We start from the raw sequence: 27812 nt of genomic DNA, 5'->3' as shown, positions 1-27812 counted from the left end.
CAGTTGTATCAGCGAACCTACTGTATTAGAAAAACACAGGGCTTGACCCTAATCCACATGCATGCATTTTTAAAATTCTGTCTTGCTTGTGCACACCAGGATAACGTTGGCAGATGTGTTAAGCAGTTGACAAATGATGAAAAACAGCCTGTCTCATCATCTGCATAGGAAAGCTTTAAAATATTATAACTACTGTCTTCAGCTTCTAATAAACTATGCAATTCTGCATTGGAAAAATATTTTGTGGTCAAATTTTCCTGCTTGTATACCTATTGCTACTTATAGAAATCTAATTTGCATTTTATAAAGTTACCCCTTTCAGCAGCACTAACATATGTACGGGCTTCAACAAACTTGACGGCGTAAAGCCACGTCAGTTTTCAATGCAATTTTATTGCTATCACTTCACTTTTACATGTAAATTACATTCTATATTTCATGGCAGCTAGTAAATTAAACATCAAATAAAAATGTTACATAAAATTTGAATAAGTACTAGTCAAATAATACAAATCAACCATGGTAAGAAAGTCAATTAGTGAGCTCCAGTTGTGTGTGTATCCTTGTCTACTGCTCTTGCTTAAGTGCATTCCCCTCTCCAATTGTGTGTGTGCATCCCTCTCTCATTACAACTGTGTGTGCATCTATGTCCCTCACGTACATTTTTGTGTCTAAGTCTCGTTTTCTGTGGTCAGTCTTGCACAAAAAACTGAACAGGCAAAGATAAACACCGCCCACTGCTAGACTTATATACACAAATAATGAACTAAAGCTAAAATTGCTAAGCATCAAACGCGCAAAACAAAAATCACACATTTGCTGGGGCCAGATCCAGTTCCTGGCAATGAGAGATAATGCGCATAGAACATGAACTGCTACCAGTATCTCTCCACAGTCACTGATCAACGCACCTGACAGGGAAATGAAAAGTCAGCAGAATTGTATTAATTTTTTTAAATTTTTTTTTTTTTTTTTTTAAACTTGCATATTTTCCTTAATTGCATTACATTTTAAACTAGACGTATTCGAATATCAACCTCTCTATGGAACAATTTACATTCCACTGACCACCCATTTTGTGATGCATTAACCAGACTGGATCACCTATAGACGACGACTGACGAATCCTCATGCAGAAGTAAAAAAAACCCTAACTCTGAGGCACAGAATAAACTTTACTATGGACACTAAAGTTGGTAAAATGGGCAAATTTCACTGACAACAAAATACTTAAAATAAAGGGAGCAGTTAAACAAAAACAAGTGACGAACCTTAAAACAAAAAGTTCTAATCATTTTGAGTTCAAATTATTTTGTTGTACTCAAGTTCGTTATTTTACTCCAGAACAATTATTCATTTGCACAGTAAAATTATTTCATGCAAAACTGAGTTTGCAGCCATTAAAATTTCCTTTGTTCTATCTAGTACCAGCTTATTCTACCCCTGATCCTAACACGCCCGAGTTGCTGAGGATTGCAGTGGCTAAGTCCAACAGTTGCTGTTACCTCTCCTTCTTAGTGCAGGTGAAACCTTTATAAGCTTTGACATGAATCAGTCATTCATGAAAGAAAGACTTATGAAATAATACTGAGCGGCCTATGGGTGGCGCTGTCCAGGGAGAGTATAAATACTCGGGCACGGGCCCAGCTTGCGCAGGACATTCTTAACAGGAACTAGTGAAGGACACAACTAGATCTCTATGTTGTAAAACAGTTGATTAAAGCTTTGTTTAACGCTTAGACCAAGTGCCTAGTAATTTTCTTACGTCAAGCTTTATGTAGCAGCTTCAATTATGTTGCTGAGCAAATGCTTTCTATTTCTAAATGGCAACAGGAAATTCTTTTCAGAATTCAGCTACATCAATCAGCATATTTCTTGTGGCAAACATGAAATTATACATTATATTTCTGAGTGCTGGAATCTCAGAGCCTTGGTTTATGGCTCTGTAAAATGAAATATTTTCCATGCAATAAGAGGGGTTCAAAAATAATCCATCAACTCTTAAGATGCACTGCTGAAAGCTTTTAACAAAGTTTGGAGTAACACAAAACGTGCAACAGAAAAGTCGCTGGTTCTAGCAGAGGATAGGTTTCGAACAATACAAAATGAATACTGGACCAATAAATGTTTTAGGTTTGATGAACCAATACATCTAATAAAATTAACATACACACAGACAAGCACCTTAAAGTAGGACTGCAGTATTTCAGTAACCATAGACAGGAAATATAATGCACAATTATGTCATTTGAAACAACTACAAAACATTTTTTTTAATTAAAAAAAGACTCCATCAGTGAGCTTTTGAGATTATAGGGCCTGTATCTGCACATACAATAGGTTCGAAGAAACAGCTTGTACAAGAAACTGGGTAGTAAAGTTATAACACTGGTCATTCACCTCTTTGATCTGGGTTTGACTTGAGACAAGAACAAATGATGAATGAGTTATCTTTCTGTCAGTTGCTAAAAGATATTAAACAAAATGAGTTATGCAGTTGCAGTCCATTTCTCAATAGACATTAGACAGCAGCACAAAAGTGTGCATAAACTATGCAATAACTGGTAGTAATGCTTTCTTCCCCAGAAAAGCTATTGCACTGATTGTGTTTGGAATTTAAATGGAGCTGAGATACGAGATAGATTTATCCTGTAATTATCATCCAATTGATTACACCAGAATATGAGTTTACATCATCTACTTGCTGTACAAAAAAACATTTTTGTGTTCTTTTACCTTGTGAGACAATCCTTGACCACATTCTGTTCCTTTAATCCATTTCAATTTCTCTTTGATAGCCAAATTCCCAAATTGATAATTTTCAGCAGACTCTTCATTACAACTAATTTGCGCGTTCTCTATGCTTTGATAGAATTTTATGCCTCTTACACCTTAGCAAGAATCCATACAAGGGGGTGGGGAAGGAGGACAGAAAGAAGCAGTTGAAATAGAACTGGATACTTTAAAAACTATTAAACCTACTTTAATTCATTCAATAGTTTGGGTGATATTTCTACGGGGTTTGTTTATGTCAACACATTCTTAAATCCTGATTGTTTAAGAAGAAATGCCCATATTTCAATGGATTTTCTTTGTTAAATCTTTAGAAACACAGATATTGAAAATTCCTTGCAAAACAAATCTAATATGTTTTAAGGATGACAAAAGAAAATTATACTTTTGATTTCTCATAATTAAAAAGAAAAATGTTATTAACAAAGCTCATTTTGCAATGGTCACAAACAGTATGTTAAATATTCCACTGACAGCAGCCAAAAAGTACATTGGATATTGAAGAGTTCCCACACTGGTAATGAAATCATCACCATACCGTCAAATGAAGACCTCATCCAGTTCACTTCCTACATCCAGTATTTTATGTTAATTCAGTAGCAGGTCTCGCCTCATGGTCTGACTGAGGACTAACAATGAGCAGCGATTTGAAAAAAGGGGGAAAAAAATGTAAATACTGGAAATCTGAAATAAAAACAGAAAATGCTGGAAATACACAGTACGACAGTCAGTATCTGTAAAGAGAAAAGATGTTAAAGGCTCTGTATAAATGTTTGTTGTTGTTGTTGTTGCCGCCTCCAATATATATAGCCTGTCCCAGATAAATTAAACCATATACTTTAGATATCATAAAACTCCACTCCCTTTGCACATTCCCCCCACAATTAAAACTCTTTCTGAATAATAGGTCACACTGATCTTCAAATTCGTGTTCGAAGAGCTATTTGTGTGTGGAATGAGAGAAGTCCTTGTTGAACCTGCAGCACTCTAGTTTTAAAACATGACACATATTGCCTACAGTCCTAGGAGAATTTTGTCAGCCACTGCCTTATCATCAGGTTTTTCTATATATACTTTAAAGTGGCACATAATTTTAAAACAAGTAAAAACAGATGAATAACTTAGCTAGAATTTGAATATACACACTTCTTGGATTTTCACATACAAACGCACAATTTGTCAGATAATGAAGCAGTCCGTGTCCGCATGCAGCAAGACCTGGTCAACATTCAGGCTTGGGCTGAGAAGTGGCAAGTAACATTTGCGTCACGCAAGTGCCAGGTAATGACCATCTCCAACACGAGAGAGCCTAACCACCTCCCCATGACATTCAACGGCATTAACATTGGCGAATCCCCCATCATCAACATCCTGGGGATCACCATTGACCAGAAACTCAATTGGACCAGCCACATAAATGCTGTGGCTACTAGAGGTCAGAGGTTGGGTATTCTGCAGTGAGTGGTTCACCTCCCAAAAGCCTTTCCATCACCTACAAGGCACAAGTTAGGAGTGTGATGGAATACTTTTCACTTGCCTGGATGGGTGCAGCTGCAATGACACTAAAGAAGTTCGAAACCATCAAGGACAAATCAGTTCGCTTGATTAGCACCTTAAACATTGACTCCTTCCACCACTAGTGCATCATAGCTGCAATGTGTACTAATACACTGCAGCAACTCGCCCAGGATTCTTCAGCAGCACCTCCAACACCCGCGACCTCCACCACCGAGGACAAGGGCAGCAGACGCATGGGAACACCATCACCTCCAAGTTCCCCATCAAGTCACACACCATCCTGATTTGGACATCTATCGTCATTCCTTCATCAGCGCTGGGTCAAAATCCTGGAACTCCCTACCTAACAGCCTTGTGGAGCAGCTTCCCCACACGGACTGCAGTGACTCAAGATAAAGGCTCACCACCACCTCAAAGGCAACTAGGGATGGGCAATAAATGCTGGTCTTGTCAGTGAGGCCCATATCGCGAGAATTAATTTAAAAAAAAGTTTATTCCTACCGCAAATGCTAACCTCTGATATAATACTAGTAATAATGGCTTGATGTATGCATGTTTTCACTGTGAGATCCCACTAGTAGCTAATTGAGATTTTGGATTCAGCTGTCCAAAACAGATGTAAAGCAGTCATTAAATCTGCACTTTTTTGGTGAGGCAGGCTGCAGTTTCTACGTAAAGCTTATCCCCATTAACATCAGCTTCAATACTTAAATAACAATGTTATTGGTTCTTCATAGTATAGCCAATTCATAATTCTTACAAGGAATAGAAAGTCATAGAAATGAAGACTAAGTAAGCAGCTATGGAGCGCTCTTGGCAATTAAATAAGAAAATGCAAAGAGCACAGCAAAAGGAAGAAAAATTGTGAGGAATGTAATGAAAGGAATTACTTTATTTATGTGAGATTAGTCTCCTAAAAGGCCTAAAAAGCAGCAAAAAATAAAATAAAATGCCACTTTTAGTGATTATATTAATTACTCTGGTTTTTGTAACAAGGTCAATTCAATGCATAGATTGGAGAATTTAACTACGTACCTGCCCAAAGTGTACGGTTATTGGTCGCCGGTCCTCTCGCTGCTTGCCTTCTTTCTTCTCAGACAGGGGGGATGCGATACTCTTCTGTTGGATGTCGTCTCCTGCCACCGAGTAGCCATTTTCTGCCATTTCCTGCATGGTAAGAAAAGGTGATTTGCATGGCCAGGAACATTCCTGATTAAGGGTAAGGGGCAAAGAGGTGGTACTACAGGAAAAGGCTGTCTAAGCATTATGATGTTAGGAACACAAAAAAAAAAGTACAAAAAAATCACAGTGACATATCAATCACTCGCTGCAAACAAAGACATAACTGTATAAAACTGCCAGAGTGAAATAGAGAAGAACAATTCATTAATCAATGAGTAGCTTCTCTACACATCAAGGAGGATTGAGATGTTCACTGAATGCGCAGAATTGGATCAGCAAAGTTCATACCCACTTTTAGCAAGTTTAGACTGGCACCAAAATAACTGTTGTAGCTAACGCAATTGTAAATGTGAGTCTCGCCGATTTACATACCACTGCTGCCTCGTTCTCAACTGGGGTGGACAGCAGACAAAAATAACCTCCCGAATGTCTGGAAAGCTGGCAGGGTCAGGGAACTGTTAGGTGTCAGATGATCACAAATAGTGAGCCAGCTCACAACTCCATTTGAATATATGGAATTATGTTTTCTCTTTTTTAAAAAAAAAAAGAGATCCATTAAAATTTGCCATATTTTTAAACCAAAATAAGTGACTCACTCCAAACGAGTGAGAGTGGCAGGTATATATCTGGACTGCAAGGGTTAGGCAAAGATTTAATCTCAATATCTAACGTTGCATATGGCACAAATGGTCAGCATTTTAGTTATGCTAGTAAAATGTTTGTTATTGTCCATTTTAAACCTCTTTATTTCTGTTAAAATAGCGAGAAGGACAGGTTCGGATTTTTTGACAGAATTTCTGTCGGAGAGATTAGAAATGACATTGCAATTTCCATGAAGTAAAATTTCTGCATATTGGTGAATGAAACACCACAGACATTCTATTTATATAACAGGTTAGCTTAGTTTCTTGAAAGCATTATTCTGAAGTAAAAGTGAAGAAATGGAACAGCTATCTTGGTTCTACATTTCACTGTACAGGTACGTAGTGACTGCATGGTTTGATTTGGTCACCAGGTTCTCAGGTGCATGCCACCCTCAAACTATCTGGATGTTGGGGAGGCTTTGGAGAAATATGGACCTAAAACCTGGGCCTGGACTTGAAGTGATTTTGCCACAGAGCAGCGATATCAAGGAAGATACCATTGTGTAAACTGTTTGTGGTATGGATGCAAGTTTCTAATAAGTTTAAATGTGGGAAAAATATATTTTTTAAAAGTGTTTGTTAAATTATGCATTTAGGCAAACTTCAAAACGTAAAGATTGCATGTAGGTGGTTTGAATGTGACTTACGAATAATTTATTTTCAGGGTTTGTTTCTTGAATGTTTTTACACATCTTTATTTTAGTTCTTAACTTTGAGATTTTCTTTCGCAAAATTTAAAGCCAGGTACCATCAAGAGTGCAGTCACATGGTTCACATCAAGCCAATTGTAAGTAAATGATGTCTTGATGTCTCACTGCTCCTGAAGCCTCATCGATTGTATAAAATGTTTCTCTCTGGTGTGAAATCAGCGTCTATGTTATGGATGCTCTTTCTCTCGGTAGACAATAGGGATTGGCTATGTATTACATAGTACAGTATTTACACACAGAAACAGGTCATTCGGCCCAACAGGTCAATGCCAGTGTTTATGCTCCACATGAACCTCCTCCCACTCCTCTTCATCTAACCCCACCAACATATCCTTCCATTCCTTTCTCCCTCATGTGTGTATCTAGCTTCCCGTTAAATGTATCGATGGTATTCTCCTCATCTACTTCTGGTAGTGAGTTCCACATTCTAACCACTCTCTGGGTAAAGAAGTTTCTCCTAAATATATATTTATGGCCCCTACTTCTGGTTTCCCCTGCAAGTGGAAACATCTTCTCTATGTCTACCCTGTCAAAACCTTTCATAATTTTAAAGACCTCTACCAGATCACCCCTCAGTCTCCTCTTTTCCAGAGAAATGAGCTCCAGCCTGTTTAACCTTTCCTGATAGGTATGACCTCGCAGCTTTGGTATCATTCTAGTAAATCTTTTTTGCACCTTCTCCAATGTCTCCAAAGACTTTTTATAATATGGAGACCAGATCTGTTCACAGTGCGCCAAGTGTGGTCTGACCAAGGTTCTATACAAGTGTAACACAACTTCTCTGCTTTTCAATTTTATCCCTCTAGAAATGAACCCCATTGTTTTGTTTGCTTTATTTAATGGTTTTATTAACCTGCATTGCTACTTTTAGTGATTTGTGTACCTATACCTCCAGATCCCTCTGCTCCTCTAAGCCACTTAGGGCTGGATTTTGTCAACGGAGGTGGGTTCGCAACGGGAGAGGTAGTTGGTGGGTTCCGGTTCCGCCCACGGCTCCGGCCACTCTGTGCAAACAATTTTGCGTTAATTGGGCTCGTTAAGCCCACCGAGCGCGAGACCTGGCCCAATTACAAGGTGCGGGTCTGTTGAGGTCCTCTGATGACGCGTTTGCTGCAAGCTCTATTTAAGGGGGCCATGTCCCCATTTGCTCTCACTTCAGATTTCATACTCCTGTGCGCTGGTTGTTTGAAAAATGAGCGCCGAGAGACAAAGGGCTGCGCCACGTTTCAACGATGACTCCCTCCATGTTCTTGTGGAGGGAGTCAGAGGACGCAGGGAGGTTCGGTTTCCTGGAGATGGAAGGAGGAGACCTCCTCACCAGACAAAGGCAGTCTGGCTGCAAATAGCTGAGGAGGTGAATGCAAAGTCTGTTGTTGCTTGCACCTGGGTGCAATGTAGGAAGAGGTTCAATGATCTCCTACGTTCAGGAAGAGTGAGTATAAAAGCACACTTACCTTCATTCTGCTGTGCCTGTCATCACATCCCCATCACTCTGCATTGCCATCCCTACTCCTAGACACCCTAACTCACCCCAACATCCCTTGCACCATCGCCCATCCCTCTCTCCGTGTGTACAGAATCACATCCCCATCTTACTATGCACCCCTCACACTCACTCTCAACGTTATGCAATGGGGAGTCCAAAGATGTGCGGGTTAGGTTGATTGGCTATGATAAATTGACCCTTAGTGTTAGGGGGGTTAAATACATGGGCTTACCGGGATCGGGTGGGGGTATGTGTCGGTGCAGGCTCGATGGGCCGAAATGGCCTCTATCTGCACTGTGGGGTTTCTGTGATTCTGTGACAACAACCAACTCAAAAGGAGGCAACTTGGTATTGGCACCCCACTCCATCATAGACTCCCTCTGAACATCTATCGTATCCATTCTTTACACTCATTCCATCACTCTCACTAAAACTGCACTTCTTTCCCTCACTGCAGGAAAAGAGAGCCCACAATAAGAGGGAGAGGGAGAGAACAGGAGGAGGACCACCATCGTTGGCTGAGCTCACCAACACAGAGGATGCAGCTCTGGACATTGCAGGAGTAGTTGAGCAGCCTGACGTGGGGGACGGAGAGAGGGGCTCATTAGAACAACCTGGTGACAGAATTATTCTCCATACATCTTATTTGGCATTCATGAGTGTATCAATTGGGATCTGACATCAATAGAAATTGAATGCTCCTCATCTGCATAATGGAATGTGTGTGCAATCTACATATCATATGTCTAACTCATGTCTTTATTCTCCCACAAGACCATCAAGAGCTGCTCCCCCCCCACCCACTGTCCAGGAGGAAGAGCAGGAGCACTCCTCAGAGGATACTTCAACCTCTGAGGGAGCAGCATCAGCAGAAATGAGCGCACCCAGCACCGAGACGCACACCTCGGTGGGTACAATGCGAGATAGAGTAGTGTTATCACCTGGTGTATCACAAGTCACAAGTGAGCAAGATCAGATGTTAGAGAGAGGGACAGCAGTGGAGACTCCTCGTCGGAGGCCGCAGGACGCTCCTAGCTGTGCTCAGCTGCATGTAGACGCTGAGCCTCGGGGGCCATCCAGGAAGAGCGCGACCCTGGAGCTTCAGGAAGAAGTGCAGGAGGCTCTGACTGGGTTTGCAACCACGGTGACTGCGAGTGTGCAGAGAATGGAGGAGTCCATCTCAATTATGAGCAACGCCATAGCGCACGCATTGGCAACTGTAGGTACCACCATGGAAAGGGTGGCAACCTCCATGGAGGCCATAAATCGCCAGACTCAGGAGAACATGGTAACACTTCTAAATAGACGGGCATCTATCGAGGAGCAAAACCAAAGGTTCATGGACATCTTTGTTATGAGGAATCTTAGTACAGACATGGGTCCTCATGGCCCCACTGATGTGCAGCAAGGTGCTCTCCAGCTACTTGCTAGCAAAGAAGTGCAGGTGGCCCATGAGAGGGATGGTGGTGGGAGGGGACATGGAAGTGAAGGCTCCTCTCCAAGTGATCAAACATCCCCCCCCCTTTGCCAACCCCTCGGTCAGAGCCCCAAATGCCTCCCCGAACACCGATGGCCAAGTCTACCCCTGCACAGCTGCAGGAAGAGCAGACTTTGGCAGGGCTCTCAAAGGCTCCAAAACCCAGAGGACGACCGTCAAAGGCATCTAAGCAGGCGCAGCAGGGAAGTGAGCAGCCTGCCTCTACATCTGATGAAGCCACAGGGGTAGCACCACGTAGAAGCATACGTAAAAGCTCACACATAAATAGTCACTAGGGTAGTCACTTGGGTGATTTGCTACAAATGAATGTTAAGTTTCAGTTTTTTTATTTCGTTGCAATAAAGTAATGTTTTCTGAATGTTTGAATTTGTTGTCATATGTGTGGTCACAGTTTGAAGTGGCACAGTGAAGGGTAAGGCCGCCTTTTATGTCCAGCAATGGTGGTGACAGTGCAAGGAATGCACAGTTCATTGTAGAGATGCTCTATGGTGTTGAAGTGGGGTCATGCCAACCTTCATGTGCATGTGGCAGCCACATGTCTGTGCTGCTTAAAGTTAGGTGCATCTGGCATGGATTAGGCCATTCCTGGCATCACAGGCAGCAATGTGCTCACGTGCCGGTCGCACTGAGCCAGTCGCCTCCTCCAGGTCTTCCTCATGCTCAACTACATTCTGCTCCTCCTCCTCCTCCTCTGAAGAGGCTGTGTGCTCTGCGCCTTGCTCCTCCTGCAGCGCTAATCCTTGTTGCAATGCGATGTTGTGGAGGGCACAGCAGAATATGACGATTCTCGAGACCCTGGCTGGTGCTTACTGAAGGGCTCCACCAGATCTGTCCAGGCATCTGAAGCGCATTTGAGCAACCCTATTGTTTGCTCTATGAGACTTCTGGTGGAAATGTGGCTTTGATTGTAATGCTCCGGGGACTGGTTTAATGGGCTCCTCAACAGTGTCATTAGTCACATCTTCAGGGGATAGCCCTTATCTCCAAGGAGCCAGCTGGAAAGTTCGTTTGGCGGTGCAAAGGGCTGAGGAACAGTGGACTGGCGCAGGATGTAAGAGTCATGGCAGCTGCCAGGGAACTTGGCGCACACATGCATGATGCTCTTCCTATGGTTGCACACCAGCTGCACGTTAAGGGAGTGGAGCTCTTGCGGTTGACAAATACAGCTGGGTTCTGATGGGGTGCCCTGATGGCGACATGTGTGCAATCGATAACGCCCTGCACCTGTGGGAAGCCAGCCAGATTGACAAAGCTGAGCACCCACTCAGTGACACTGGCTTCATCAGTGGAAAAGTGGATGTAATTGGCGGACTTGTCAAAGACGGCATCGGTGACCTGCGTGATGCATCTGTGGGCGGCCAGCTGGGAGATGCCGCTAATGTCTGCTACTGATCACTGGAAGGAGCCTGACGCAAAGAAGTTGAGGTAGGTGGTGACTTTGACAGCCACTGGAAAGGGGTGTCCTCCCGCTCCTCTGGGCTACAGGTCTTGATCGAGCATTGTGCAAATGTCTGCGACTACCTCTCTCTCAAGTCTCAGCCTCCTTTGGCACTGCTGCTCAGTCGCGTTGAGGAAGCTCATCCTCTGCCTGTAAAGCCTGTGTTGGGGGTATCTCCTGCGGCGTGGTGCAGCCCTTTCGCTGATGACCTCTGCCCTGTGCAGCATCAGGTGGTTGAGGAGAAGGTTGGCGCTCTTGTTGTTGGTGCTGCTGGTGAGCCTGGTTCTGCTGCTGCTGCGGCTGATCGTCTTCTGATTCTGAGGACCAGGGTGAGAAAGTATATTGGCTCCCATTCTTTCTGCTGTTATATATGGCAGTTGAGGACGAGATGTTAGAAGCATTCAGTCAATGGGGAAGAGAGGTTATTCCAAGGAGGTGACAGTGCATATAGAGTTTACACCACACACTTACAGCCTCAATACAAATCAAATGTGTCTTCCCAATCCTGAAATCAGCAACTTCTGACATTGGAAACTGAACAGATTTGAAAGGTTAGATTTTCTACTGCAGTTGCAGCTGTGATCTATTCAGCTCGATTGAACACCCGACATACTTACCTGACGTGATCTCCGAAGATGTGCGGGTTAGGTTGATTGGCTATGATAAATTGACCCTTACTGTTAGGGGGATTAAATACGTGGGGTTACGGGGATCGGGTGGGATATGTGTTGGTGTAGGGGTTACGGGGATCAGGTGGGATATGTGTCGGTGCAGGCTCGATGGGCCGAAATGGCCTCTATCTGCATTGTGGGGTTTCTGTGATTCTGTGTGACGTGAAATCCGTTAAAAATGTGGGAAAATACAAAAAGGCTGCCAAAATAGTATTTAGCGAGCACTTAATGAGCAGTTAGCTATCCTAAATGCCTCCCCCGCCGCTTGGTGTTGGGTCTGCTCTGAAATCGCAGACCCGACACTTTGGAACCTTACGTGGAGGCAGGTTCCCAACTCGCTGTCAATCATTGCATTTTTGACAGCAGACCTGCCTCTGAACCTGCCCTCTGAACGCCGGCAAAATCGCAGTCTTATTTTCCAAGGAGTAGGTGGCCTCCTTATTCTTCCTACCAAAATGTACCACCTCACACTTGTCTATATTGAAGTTCATTTGCCAATTACATGCCCATTCTGCACGTTTATTAATGTCTTCCTGTATTTTGTCACAGTCCTCTTCTGTATTAACTACACCTTCCAATTTGGTATTGTCCGCAAATTTTGAAGTTGTACTTCCGATTCCCGAGTCATTAGCTCCCAGTCCACCAACACCTTTAATTGAAAATTTGCATGCTTGAGTTTAAATCCCTTCCTGGCCTTGCCCCTCCCTATCTGTAACGTTCTTCAACCATACACCCCCCAAAACACTCTGTTCCTCTAACTCTGGCCTCTTGTGCATCCCTCCCTCCCTTTGCTCCACTACTGTTGGCTGTGCCTTCAGCTGTCTAGACCTGGCACTCTGGAATTCTCAGTAAACCCTCCGTCTCTACTTTCCTCTACTCAGTTAAGACACTCCTTAAAACCCACCTCTTTGACCAAGCTTTTGGTTATCCCTACTAATATCTCCTATCTTTGCTTTGGTGTCAATGTTTGTCTGATTACGCTTTTGTGAAGCACCTTGGGCATTTTAGCACATTTGCGGCTGGGTTAGAACACTACACCTTCGTATCTGGGGCATGAGATAAATCCATCCGGACTGACAGGATGAAGAGCCCAAAGTAAAATGAGTTTGGGTAGTCTGAAGCTCTTATCAAGTGAGCAGCAGTCTACAGGATGCAAATGAACCATAATTGATCACTAATTGGCATTCTCATTCAAGAAGGCCACAAAGTTCAGTGTCGTAACAAACAGAAATATAGGCAATAGTGCAGCAGGGATGCTCTTGTGAGGTTGAAACATATAGAAACATAGAAGACAGGAGCAACATTAGGCCATTCGGCCCCTCGAGCCTCCTCCGCCATTCAATGTGATCATGGCTGATCATCCAAATTCAGTACCCAGTCCCTGCTTTCTCCCCATACCCCTTGATCCCTTTAGCCTTGAGAAATATATCCAACTCCTTCTTGAATATATTTAATGAATTGGCCTCTACTGCCTTCTGTGGTAGAGAATTCCAAAGGTTCACAACTCTCTGGGTGAAGAAATTCCTCCTCATTTCTGTCCTAAATGGCCTACCCCTTATCCTTAGACTGTGACCCCGGTTCTGGACTCCCCGACCATCGGGAACATCCTTCCTGCATCTAGTCTGTCCAGTCCTGTTAGAATTTTATAAGTTTCAATGAGATCCCCTCTCATTCTTCTAAACCCCAGTGAGTACAAGCCCAATCGATCCAATCTCTCCTCATACGTCATTCCTGCCATCCCAGGTATCAGCCTGGTGAATCTTCGCTGAACTCCTTCCATGGCAAGAACATCCTTCCTCAGATAAGGCGATCAAAACTGCACACAATACTCAAGGTGTGGTCTCACCAAGGCCCTGTACAACTGCAGCAAGACATCCTTGTTCCTGTACTCAAACCCTCTCGCTACGAAGGCCAACATACCATTTGCCTTCTTAACCGCCTGCTGCACCTGCATGCTTACCTTCAGCGACTGGTGCACAAGGACACCCAGGTCTCATTGCACTTCCCCTTCTCCCAATCTATTGCCATTCAGATAATAATCTGCCTTCCTGTTTTTGCTACCAAAGTGGATAACCTCACATTTATCCACGTTATATTGCATCTGCCATGCTTCTGCCCAATCACCCAACCTGTCCAAATCATCCTGGAGTTTCTTGGCATCCTCCTCACAGCACACACGCCCACCCAGCTTTGTCTCATCTGCAAATTTGGAGATATTACGTCTAGTTCCCTTGTCTAGATCATTAATATATATTGTGAATAGCTGGGGTCCAAGGACCGATCCCTGCGGTACCCCACTAGTCACTGCCTGCCACTCGGAAAAAGACCCGTTTATTCCAACTCTTTGCTTTCTGTCTGCCAACCAGTTCTCTATCCAAGTCAGTACCTTGCCCCAATCCCATGTGCCTTAACTTTACACGCTAATCTCTTATGCGGGACCTTATCGAAAGCCTTCTGAAAGTCCAAATACACCACATCCACTGGTTCTCCCTTACCTCTTTTACCAGTTACATCCTCAAAAAATTCCAGTAGATTAGTCAAGCACGATTTACCTTTTGTAAATCCATGTTGACTTTGTCCGATCCGGTCACTGTTTTCCAAGTGCTCTGCTATTACATCTTTTATAATGGACTCTAGCATTTTCCCCACTACCGATGTCAGGCTTACCGGTCCGTAATTCCCCGTTTTCTCTCTACCACCTTTTTTTGAATAGTGTGGTAACATTAGCTACCCTCCAATCCTTGGGTACTGTTCCAGATTCCATCGAATGTTGGAAGATGATCAGCAATGCATCTACTATTTCTAGGGCCACTTCCCTAAGTACCTAGGATGTAGATTATCAGGCCCTGGGGATTTATCGGCCTTCAATCCCATCAATTTCCCTAACACCATTTCCCTACAAATACTGATTTCTTTCAGTTCCTCCCTTTCACCAGACCCTATGTTCCCCGACATCTCTGGGAGGTTATTTGTGTCCTCCTTTGTGAAGACAGAACCAAAATATATATTTAATTGGTTGCCATTTCTTTGTTCCCCATTATAAATTCCCGATTCTGACTGCAAGGGACCTACGCTTGACTTCACCAATCTTTTTCTCTTCACATATCTATAAAAGCTTTTACAGTCAGTTTTTATGTTCCCTGCAAGCTTACTCTCATATTCTATTTTCCCTTTCTTAATTAATCCCTTTGTCCTCCTTTGTTGAATCCTAAACTGCTCCCAATCCTCAGGTTTACTGCTTTTTCTGGCCAATTTATATGTCCTCTCCTTGGATCTTATGCTATCCCTAATTTCCCTTGTTAGCCACGGTTGAGTCACCTTTTTTGTTTTATTTTTATGCCAAACTGGGATGAACAAATTCTCTAGTTCATCCATGCGGTCTTTGAATGTTTGCCATTGCCTATCCACCGTCAACCCTTTGAGTGACATTCCCCAATCAATCCTACCCAACACGCGCCTCAGACCATCGTAGTTTCCTTTATTTAAATTCAGGACCCTAGTCTCTGAGTCAACAACTTCATTCTCCATCTTAATGAAGAACTCTATCATATTATGATCACTCCGACCCAAGGGGCCTCATACAACAAGATGGTTAATTAATCCTTTCTCGTTACATAATACCCAGTCTAAAATGGCCTGATCTCTGGTTGGTTCCTCGACATATTGGTCCAGGAAACCATCCCGTAAACACTCCAGGAATTCCTCCTCCACAATATTGTTACTAATTTGGTTAGCCCAATTTATATGTAGATTAAAGTCACCCATGATGACTGCTGTGCCCTTATTGCACACTTCTCTAATTTCCCTTTTAATGCCATCCCCAACCTCCGCATTACTGTTGAGGTTTAGGTTAAGGCCTGTTGTTTTAGCTGTAGCTTTGCCTACCATCTAACTCATGCTTTAACCATCTGTGCAGATAGCAGAGTAAAGCTTGGAAACAATACAACCTTTTTGGGTTAAGAGACCGTGGGCATCTATCCATAGTTTTCTAAAAGCCCACTCAATACCATCTCTGTTAATGCATTTTCAAGTGTGGTCATAACAGTGTTTCAAACAGTTCCATATTGATCAGATAATACATTTAATGGTTTGGTATTTAATGCGGAACACTTTGTAAGAAAAAAAATCAACTACCTTTTGCTTCAAACGATTTTTCACCTCTTTTATTCCCATTTTCGCATGATCTTTTGCCTAGAATTGCAGAAGAGAATTCAAGTTAAAACCTCTTCATAGTACTTCATCTGTCTCCAATAGCAACAAGGCTTGCTATTAAGCCATTTCTATCCTGGTACTTTGGAACAATCCAAGAAGAGAAAATATGAAGAACAAAAAGTTCAGAGAAACAACTGAACTTTTAAATACTGATTGACATTTCAAACTTATACAGTGATTACTATGAAGTCAGTATTCTGAAACTCGAACAAAATCAAAATGAAAAGCCCTAAAACATTCCAGTATTTGGAAAGGACACAGACCTTTGGGGAGGTGTGATCGGCAGAGAGGGGGTAGGGAAAGCCAACTCCAACGGTACCCTCCTCCTGTCGAAATGCTTAGAACATGGCCTCGTCATAACCAACACCTTGTTCTGTCAGAGAGACAAGTACAAGGCTTCATGGCAGCACCCACGTTCCAAGCACTGGCATCTGATGGACTACGTCATCGTCCGAGTGAGGGACCGCAAGGACGTCCGCATCACCCGCGCCATGACAGGAGCTGACGACTGCTGGACAGACCACCGCCTAATCCGCTCTGTCATCTCCATCAATGTAGCCCCAAAACAGCGGCGGCAACAGAAACAATGCCGCAGGAAAATTAACGCTGGAGCACTCAAAGACCCTGCTAAGAAAGCCCTATTCAGCCTGCGCCTCACAAACAACCTGACGGCTCCCAGTGATGCAGAGACACAGAGTGCCCACAGCATCTGGTCTGCACTCAAGGCCTCCATAATCAGCACCTGTGAAGAGACGCTCGGTCACTCAACCAGGAAACACCAAGACTGGTTCGACGAAAATGACCAGGAGATCCAGGAGCTAATAAGCCGCAAACGCAAGGCATTTCTGATCTGGAAACAGCAACAGAACTCGAGAGCAAGAAAGCAGCTCTACAGAAGCCTGAAGGCCGAGGTCCAACAAAAAACTCGCGACCTAAAGAACGGATGGTGGGTGGAGAAAGCGCAGGAGATCCAGCAGCTAGCCAACAACCACGACGTGCGTGAATTCTTTAGCGCAGTCAAGACCATCTACGGCCCAAGCACCCAAGGCTCTTCCCCACTGCGGGCCAAGAATGGAGAGGTACTCATCAAGGACAGGGAAGCAGTCAGTGCCCGCTGGAAGGAGCACTTCGAAGATCTCCTTAACCACGACTGTCTTCGACACGAGTGTCCTCAACTCCATCCCACAGCATGCTACCCGCCACCATCTCAGCACAACCCCAGCCCGGCATGAGGTTGAAAAGGCCACCCGACAACTGAAGAACAACAAGGCCTCAGGAGCAGATGGAATCCCCGCCGAGGCACTAAAGCATGGCGGAGAAGCACTACTGGTGCGAATTCATGAACTCATTTCTCTTATCTGGAAGAAGGAGAGCATGCCAGGGGATCTCAGAGACGCCGTAATTGTGGCCATCTTCAAGAAAGGTGACAAGTCCGATTGCGGTAATTACAGAGGAGTTTCCCGGCTATCTGCCACAGGGAAAGTCATCGCAAGAATCCTCCTCAATCGCCTTCTCCCAGTGGCCGAAGAGCTCCTTCCAGAGTCGCAATGTGGATTCCGCCCACTAAGGGGCACAATGGACATGATCTTCACCGCACGTCAATTACAAGAGAAATGCAGGGAACAGCACCAACCACTGTACATGGCCTTCTTTGATCTAGGCCTTAGACACCGTCAACCGTGAGGGATTATGTAGTGTCCTCCTCAAATTCAGCTGCCCTCAAAAGTTTGTCACTATCCTCCGCCTGCTTCACGATGACATGCAAGCCATGATCCTGACCAACGGTTCCACCACAGACCCAATTCACGTACGAACTGGGGTCAAGCAAGGCTGTGTCATCGCACCAACGCTCTTCTCAATCTTCCTTGCTGCAATGCTCCATCTCACCCTCAGTAAACTCCCCACTGGAGTGGAGCTAATTTACAGAACAAACGGGAAACTGTTCAACCTCCGTCGCCTCCAGTCCAGATCCAAGGTCGTCCCATCCTCTGTCATCGAATTACAGTATGCAGACGATGCTCGAGTCATCATGAAAGGTCATCGACCTGAACCGTTAACTCTGTTTCTCCCTCCACAAATGCTGCCTGACCTGCTGAGTATCTCCAGCATTTTCTGTTTTTATATTATAAAGGATCTGCTAAATCTGCCTACAATATCTTGCAAAAATGGACTGATTCAGATGGAGAAATAAAAGTACGGAGGAAGTATTCTGCAAAAGAATATTCTTAGCCATAGAACGCACTACAACAAAAAGGTTCAGCCCATGGGCTGGAAACATAAGTTAAACTGTAACTGGATACAAATGTTGAAGGTTGAAATATATACATGCAAATGCTAAACTAATTCACAATGCAATTGCCTCAGTAGAGCCCATAGTGCCATTATAATGTTTCTCAACTGTCGAATGATAAACACAGGTAGCCATATGGATCTGATGGGTGCAATGCAAGCTTGCACCATGCTTTCCAGGGGCTTATTACTTATGACACTGCCTACCTTTTTATGTTCTCTACATAATCTGGATTGCTTGCGACTTAACTAGATTCAGCAGAGGAGTTTGTAAACAGGGTCAATAATGGTCCCTCGAGACCGTTTACACAATCCCCAGATGGCCACTCAGGAGATGCACCTTTTGATACTGATGCCAACTTAACACAGAATTATAGAAGGAGTTCATTCAGTCCTTTGTGGTTGCAGTGGCTATTTGCTCGAACAATCCATTGCTCTGCTTCAAACGTTTATCCACTTTTCGCTTAAAGATGCAGTGGTCTCTCTCTCTCTCTCTCTCAACTACTCACCGCTCCAACAAATTTCGGTGTAAAAAATATTTTCTTAGCCTTTCCCCTCACTCCATCAGAGAGAGTTTTAAATCCATGATCCCTCATCATTGACTCCTCAACCAGAGGAAATCGTCTTTTCCTATTCACTCAATCAAAACCCTTCATAACAATAAAAATCTCTATGTACTCTCCTCTGAGCATTCTCTGCTCCAGTGGAAATACTCCCCATATCTCAATCAAATTATTCCTTACCCTCCTATATTGCTATTTCCCATTCCTCCTCCTATACCAGGTATGTGGAAGATGAAGATCCTAATTCATACAGCTTTAGAGGAGGAGAAAGGAAGACCCCTCCATGGCATGGGAGCTGGACAAAGCAACTTCTGAGCCTAATGAAGCCTATTCTCCTAATCAGCAACCAGAAAAGTACAGTCTTGGTGAGGTGACTTGTAACTCCAACCTCAAGCAACTGAAACTTTTGAATATCTTGCTGATGAGTGTTTGAAGTCTCCTTATAATAAGACCAGCTCTTCACTTACTAACACTTGACTGTACAGTCATTGAAGATACACTCATTTTAGTAAATATCAGCCTTTTGTTCTTACTCATATATAATCAACAAACTAATTTCATTAAATTAACAGAAGCATAAAGCTCTATCTTTCTCGACCATATTAAAATTGCCTACTTACAAATTTGTACACAGTCTTCATTGCAGGGTTTGCCTTTGTCTTCATTGTATTTATAATGGCTCCACTTCCTTTCTATTAATAGATTGGTGATTAATTCATTTACATGCAAGAAGAACACATTTATAATATCACAAACCATAGCGCACACATTCTCACAATGCTTCAGCCAGAGGATCAAGGTCTTAATTTTTCTAAACAATGTCTTCCCAGTATTAACTAGGACAAGTGATTTGGGGCAGTGGCACATCCCTCGACAAATCCAGTGCATTTCTAGACTTCATGTAGCTTGATTTGCTGCCTGATTGGAATTCTTTATGCAAAATTGCAGCAAAGACAGGGAAAATGCTAATTTCTGAATGGATCTGAGCGATAACAAATCATTTGTTACAGGACATTACTAATTTTAGTAATACGCAATAAAAAGCAGATGAACAACACTAGAAAATAAAGGGCTACTGACAATGATATGGGGGGGGGGGGGGGGAGGGAATACAGGATTTAAAATAATATGGATAATGGGCTGAACTTGCCATCGCAAGCAAAAGTACAGTAGTTCTGTGAAGGATACACAACCCTGAATACTTTCACAGCAAAAATAAGAAAGAACAGAAGAAACAAAAATCAACAAAGAATATCAAGGCCTTGGAGAAGGTGCAGAGAAGATGCGCCAGAATAATACCAGGGATGAGAGCCTTCAGTTATGTGGAGAGACTACAGAAGCTGGGATTGTTCTCCTTAGAGCAGAGAAAGTTAAGGGGAGATTTAATAGAGGTGTTTAAAATTCTGAGGGGTATTGATAAGAGTAAATAAGGAGAAACTGTTCCTACTGGTGGGTGGGTTGGTAACCAGAGGACACAGATTTAAGATAACTGGTGAAAGATCCAGGGGAGAATTTATTTTACGCACGAGTTATGATGATCTGGAATGCACTGCCTGAAAGGGTGGTGGAAGCTGCTTCAGTAGCAGCTATTAAAAGGGAATTGGATATATACTTGAAAATGAAAAATTTGCAGGGCTATGGAGAAAGAGCAGCGGAGTGGGACTAATTGGACAGTTCTTTTAAAGAGCCAGCACAGGTACAATGGGCTGCTTTTGTGCTGTGAGATTCTATGATTCTAACATGCAAAAAAGTACATTGTTTGGATTCTCATAAGTCGAAATTTGTTCCTCCAGAATTTCAAAAGGCTAGGGTGGTGGTGGTGTGTCTCAGTACAACAGCAGAGATTCTGAGAAAGGCCAAGTTATTGAAGATTAACTGTCCTAGAGAAAGTTCAGTGTATGTTACTGTTTTCTTAATTATATTTGTTTTTTATATTTTAAATTGTAATTTTTTAAATATAATTTTTAAATGTTTTTTTTTAAATTCTTTATAGGTAATGTTCCCTATTCCATCTTTTTATCTAATAGTCCTGTATATTGGTAATCTTGTTTTGATGATACGTATTTCTATTTTCCAAATTATTTCTTCACCTTCTCTAAAGTAAATTTGTGGTTCCTTTTCTTAATGTCCCTCTCTTTTTGATTTCTTTCATTTTTTGCGCTATTAAGTCTGTAGGGCCAAGATCCAAGTCATGAGATGGTGTACGCGTGAAGAGGTAAGGGAGAGTGCAGCAAGGAAAAGGATTCTATTTCTAGAAAGTTATCAATTGTCTGTTGAGGTAACCGGGAGATCAGGATGGATGTGAAGGTGGCTCAGGAAAATGAGCATGTTTTGAACTGACAAGGGGCAGCCTGAGTCGATGAATGGAAAATAGGACAGTCGCAGAGGTGGTTGAAGAAATGATTAAGAGACAAGCAGGAGACTCCAGAAATAAAGGAAGGAGACTTGGGGAGGGTGGGGGGGGGGCGGCGGGGGAAATGGCATGGTACTGAACTTTATCAAAATGGACTAGCACAAAACTATTACATAACCAATAGTTCTTCCAAATGAGATATTTAAAATGTTATGCAACACTTTTTAGCCTTTAAACATACAAACATCTGTATATTTTTCAGACAAAGAGTTATATTGGAACACGTGACACTCTAAAATAGTAGTGAACAGAAATACAGCACCTAAAATTCAAAACCACCAAAAATAATACCGACACAATCCCTTCTTAAATACCTCAATATGTTCAACTTCAAATTACAGCTACATGCGCCTTATTCATTTTTTGTACAGTATTTTAAGTTACTTTATTATATTTAACATATAGTATAGGTGCTTTTCCTGCTGTGAAATAATGCATAATTTCAAAAATGTACCAGCTATCTTGAAATCATGAAATTAAGAAATGACCAGTGATGACAGTGGCCTTTATAAGTATATAGTAGGGCAATATAAATATAATATAGATTCGGTTAAATAAAATATTTAGGGCTTGAATGTTTACATAGAAACATAGAAGATAGGAGCAGGAGTAGGCCATTCGGCCCCTCGAGCCTGCTCCGCCATTCAATGAGATCATGGCTGATCATCCAAGTTCAGTACCCTGTCCCTGCCTTCTCCCCATATTAAGTTTTAAATTATTTTAACAGCAGAAAAGAATATTTTAGAAATCTGAAATCATTTATTTTACATCTACAGATATTAATCAGCAGCTGCACACAAGAGTCAAACTAGCAAAAAAGTGACCCATGAATGTTTCAGAATGTCAACTACAGAGTGATGTTAGTTAGTCAGCTCGCCAACCAGCTTTAGCCCCTCGACTGGCGAGAATCAAACTTGGCTTACAAGACCAAATACAACAAATAAACCAAAAAATGCCTAATTCAGTGACTGGTTAACAATGTCAAAATTCTTTTTTGCCATTTCCCAGCCAGAAAACCAAACGTTATTCATTTATACAGTGTTTTAAGTGACTTTGTTAATCGTTTCATAAAGTATAAGTTCAGCTTCTAATGTGAAACAATCCATAATTTCAAAAAAATGTACCAACTACTAAAGGGTTGTAAGAATCTTGAAATGGGAGCAGTAATATGTTATCCGAGAAGAGATTGGGACAACAGTGAGCTTTAAAAGTATATTAGACAACACAATTATAATCCATACATCCTGAGATGCCACACAGAGCAGAAGCACGTCAGTGAATTTAAAAATGGGAAGAAACAGAAGGCACATGGTATCAAGAAAATATATTTAGTGGGTTAAAACTTCTTGTACATTATACCAAGGCAGATACATAAAAAAACAGCAACTGCATTTTACATTTTATTTTACCAGCATTAAAACAAAACATTTTTTTCAGTAGCAGTCTGGGTCTCTTGGATGAATGAGAGATTCAAGATTATAATCAAAATGATGAACATCTGTAAGTGTCTGCTTTGGATAGTGAAATTAAACTGTTTTACTCTAACAAGGTTACGTCATTTATTTACTTAAAGAATATCCCTTCACTTTAACAATTTGGAGGAAAATTTAAAGATTGATTCTGTACGGACAGTGACTCTAAACATGGGAATGCTACATTTGTTACAAAAATTTAACTCAAATTAAATTCCTAATATTACACTGGCAGACTCCCCAGTCTGAGTGTAACTGTGTGAGGTGGCAGTTTGTGTCACCTTATTGCTCACAGTGCAGAAACAATACTCAGAGATTTGTTTCAGTTCATTAATTCTGCTTTCTGTCGACGTTGTTAAAAGAAACTCACAAAATGGTGGATTCATCAAGTATTCATGCATTAATCTTTGTTTTCCTACACAAAAATGCACATATTTATTCATGTTCTTTCCACAGACTCTGGTAAGTGTGGAATATCATGTATTTAATTTCTGAGCATTTTTATAGGTCAGAGAGGAATGCCTTGAGTTTATGCTTTCAGGACTCGTTCTCATTCTACTGTTACGAAGGTAATTAGGTTTAATTAGACATGTAAAGAATATTATTTATATTTAACTGAAAAAGAAAAATCCACTCATGAAATATTTTATGAAATTGAATTGCTTATGCATAATCCGTCTTTACTTGTTATATAAGCGAAGTAGAAACAAAGCTTTCTATTTTTAAATCATTTGCAGACAGATGTATGGTGTATGACACAAATACTGAACTCAACTGTATATATTTAAATATTTAAGCCAGCAGCACTGCATATACAAGGGGCAATTTCAACTCTCCCCGATCGACGAGAATGGAGTGGGGCAGCAGTTAAAATGGAGCGGCTCCATTTCCCACTGATGTGCGATTGTAGTGCTGCTGGTTTTGGTGGTTGATGAGGTAGGCTCCAGTGGGAGCTTAATTCATAAATGCAACTTAGCATCCCATGACGTACATGTGACTGCAGTGGAACTTAAACCAGCTCCTGCGGGCCACACAAGAAAAGCCTGTATCGCGCCCAGCCACAAGACCCTCGGAAACGCTCCCCGCCAACCACCGCCCCCACCCCAGGCTTACCTTGCTACCCGTGGTAAAAGTCAGCTAAAGTGTGCCGTTATTTTGTAAACTTAATTAAAAAAATTAATTGGGAATAAATACAAAAATGTTTTTAGGTGATGAACAGGATGATTTCCAAATAATAGACAGTGATTAGCATGTTGGCATCGCGGTTCTGTGCTATAGAATGGAAGATTAGTACTGCAATTCCCCATATGGTGAGGTTCAACTTCCAGCTGCACTAACAAAGGTGAGCCACTGAGCAGAGACCAGGCACCCTTTCACAGAGAAGGAAGGAAGATCATTCAGTTTACTTCTCTGAACCACCTTCTCATGCGCTTTCAAGCAACCAGCTCAAGAAAGCAGACGGCAGAGGCCTATGATGCAGGCCTGGGAAAATCTAGAAAAATAATATGCTGTATTGTCAAATTGTGGCACAGGACCAGTATCTAGACGGTACTGTATTGGATCCTAGGCTGCACTCTCCAACCTGTCCAAAATGAAGTAATATATTTCACCATGCAGACTTTTGAGGATTACCTCAATTTTATTACCTGCATATACTGTACAAGGAGAAAAAGAAATAATAAAAGATTTTAATGCTGTGGAAACCAATTTATGTTCAGTTTATTCTTGGACTGACAATTTTTCCATTTAATAAAGCTTTTATTCCCAATTTCATTCCAGTAAGGACAACAGATTCCACTCACCTTCACTGTGAGCAGCCACTGATGATAGGATTTGTCGCTTCCTACATAAAGCAGAAAGGTGTTTTACTTGGAAAGTCAAGCTATGTTAACAACAACATTCAAGTCAAAGTGTTACAAGCTGTTCACATTTTTTTTATATAGAAGAGTCCATTCAAAAATCATTTAAAAAATCGCTAATTTTGTGGGATTTGAACTGTCCTTTGGATACAACATAATCATGCCATATGATATAGGAATTTCATATAGTATTTTATTTTTGTTTGGAGGAGTGCGGCATGTAGCTTTTTTTTTTGATAGGCTACGAAAACATCGAAGGACAAAAATAATGTAATTGCCTTGATGCCAAATCCAGTTCCATCGAGTTTGCTCATTTCAAATCGTAATTGGGCTTTAAGTTTAAACTGGACACCAAGGGGGTAGAAATTCGTCTTGGACAGTAGCGTGCAACAGGTGGTATCGCATTGGCCGTCTGCTTTACGCCCCACCCGATATTTAGTTTCATTGAAGTCAATGTAATTTGCGCTACTGTGCAAGGCAAATTTCTACAGGCAAGTCTTCTTCGTATATGCAAACAGCTTGGGAGTTGCAAAATGTTGTAAGCATTCTTTTCTTTGAGATTTCTACTGTTACAAGATGTCAGCTGCCTTGTTTACCTGGGATTGGAGTGAGAAGAAGTAAATTAGTCTTAGACAAGGAGAAAGGAAGAAGAATGTGCTGCTGCTGTTATACTGATTTAATACTGGTAGAAGTAATGCTGGTCCCTGACACGCAGCCAGTGGCTATACATCAATGTAAACTTCAACGCTTCTCTAAGGTTGGTGGTCTTTGCCTGAGAAAATTTGGGAAGTTTACTTTGGTGCTGCCTCTGGCTGCGTAAGATCCTTGTGTTGGTAGCTGGCAGCATTACTATGGCACTAAACTGTATTAAAGCAAAAAAAAAGAACAGAATCAAAAGACTAAACAGGACACTTGGATGAATATAAATTGATCTACTTGCACAATTTTCTTTCCAAGTGTCTCAACTAAGAAAATAAATACAGAAGCAAGATTTGGATTCTGTATGTGTTAAACATTGGGGTCAATTGGAATGCTAACAATGAGAGTATTATGTAGGCAATGGTTTGATTTTGGTTGAAGAATCTTACAGCAGTGAACAGATCTCAATTTCCAGAGATGGTTAAGTGTTTAGGGTTAGACATGTAGGAAGAGCTTAAATGACAAAGCTGAATGTCACAGAAAAAGAAACAGGGTGGAGCTTACCAGGAGTGTAAGAATCAGTCTTGAATAATAGTAACAGCAAAGAGTTTGAGAGATAACCAGAAGACAGATAGCTAGAAATATGCTACAAGCAGGAAATATTCTGTGGATCCATGAAAGGAGGATGATGTTTGTCAGCAACCTCATCTCTTATTTTCTTTCACTTTGCTCATCATTCTTTCACTCTATCAGAATCTTTTCTTTCTTCCACCTTTTTTTCTGGTTGTCTTCATTGATCATTTTCCTCTTGATTTTTGCTTTCCTCGTATTTCCTTTGTCGTGGCTCTTGCCTTCCTTTGTGTAAATAACTCTTTTCATGAGCTTTTGCAAATGTCACACAAATGTGAATCAAGCTAACCTTTCTGCAACTATGTGACTATTAATCAGTCCACAGTAAAATAAATGCAATGCCTCTATATTTACTCAGTCACACAACCAGTTGGATACAATCTGTCCACTTCCTGCCAAGTGTTCCCATTCTCAATTCTTACATTAAGGGCACAATCAGATAAGTCTTCAGAAGAAACAAGAAAAAGCATGACAAAAAAAGAGAAAAAGAGAAACAGGAAAAGACAGAATGAAAAATATTGGCCCATATTTTGCAGCCCTTATGGGTACGTACTAAGGGCAGCGCAAGTTGCGGGTTTTTGCGGAATCTTCTTGGCAGATCGTAGCCATCCCCGGGAAATGGACATCCTCGGGTGGAGAGTTGGGCTATTCCCAGCAAATGCCCGTGAAATTCTTACGCCTGGTAAAAGCAGACATAAGGCCTTCTTTTACCAGCGTAAGAGTTTAAATGAACATAAAAATAATTTTTTTCCAATCATTTAAACATTACAAAACCTGTAAAATAAGGTAAGGTTATTCTTAGCCCCTTTAAAACACTTAAATTTATTTTTCAAAAAGTAAATTTTTTGTTTTAAATATTTAATTAAATGGCATTTTAATTCATTTTAAATATGCAATTCTTTATTTATTTATTTGGTGTGTACATGTATTTTTTGGGGTATTCCTTAAGCATGAATGGGGATTCCCTTCTTTCATTCGTTGGGCCAGCCCACGTGATCCCAGGGGCGTTTGCGAACCGCACGCGCCCCTGGGATACGTGGGTCTCCACGCATGTCTACGCAGAGGGGCCCAGGAGCGCGAGTCTCCGTGGATCCAAGACCATCAGGTAGGTTCGTAGATTTTTTGCGGTCAGAGGCATCCGCCCGCGGGAAGCCTCCGACCGCAAATTCAGACCCAAAATATCCTGCTCTCGATTCTGTTCACATACCTCTTTCCTCTTTCATTGTATTAATGCCCTTTTCACTCGTACACTCTATTGTCAGACAGTTCCTGTCTATCTTATTACTGTACTGTTCACACATACACCCTATTTTCAGACTGTCCTTTTGCTTTCACAATTTTTTTTGTCTTTCATCCTTTTTTTACAAAAGGATTATGATTTAATCATATTCATGCTGAAACCAATATTCCAGTCTGTGACAAGAAATAACTGCTGCTGTGCTGTGCATAAAAATACTAAGTGCATACACCAATCAACATATTGGGACAGTCAAATACGTACTAATATCACTTTCCGACACAACTCTGACAAGATAATTCCAAAATGAGCTAATTCTAAAACTCGAATATTGAAATTAAATCTTAATATTTTCACATAATACGAAATCATAGAAAATTTATAATTTTAAAATGATGTGAAGAAAATCATTAAAGGTGTCTTATCTCTTCCATTTTGATCATGGGTTTCGTTCTTGCACATGCCATGTGCTGTTTCATTCTTTGTTCTATTCATTTGAACGTTCTGCTTTCATTTCTGTCCTTTTAAAAATTTTGTTCTGTTCTAGTCACTTTTTCT

The 27812-nt window shown here is 41.6% G+C and overlaps 1 protein-coding gene across 5 annotated transcripts in view; it reads right to left on the bottom strand.

The window, feature by feature from the left end:
* Positions 1-27812, bottom strand: part of dennd1a (DENN/MADD domain containing 1A) — a 517876-nt gene that overhangs the window by 56755 nt on the left and 433309 nt on the right. For all 5 annotated transcript variants that reach the window (XM_085965678.1, XM_085965676.1, XM_085965677.1 and 2 more), the window contains 4 exons: positions 24692-24732; positions 19625-19696; positions 16075-16131; positions 5347-5478 (listed from right to left, as the gene is read on the bottom strand). In XM_085965678.1, coding sequence (XP_085821804.1) covers positions 5347-5478; positions 16075-16131; positions 19625-19696; positions 24692-24732 — 302 coding nt within the window. The remainder of the gene's footprint in view (positions 1-5346; positions 5479-16074; positions 16132-19624; positions 19697-24691; positions 24733-27812) is intronic.

The sequence above is a fragment of the Somniosus microcephalus genome, chromosome 23 (assembly GCF_052327205.1).
Source record: "Somniosus microcephalus isolate GS21.2 chromosome 23, FLI_Smic_1.0, whole genome shotgun sequence".
Taxonomy (NCBI): domain Eukaryota; kingdom Metazoa; phylum Chordata; class Chondrichthyes; order Squaliformes; family Somniosidae; genus Somniosus; species Somniosus microcephalus.
The sequence above is the reverse complement of the archived record's forward strand: the minus strand, read 5'-3'. Positions and strand labels throughout refer to the sequence as shown.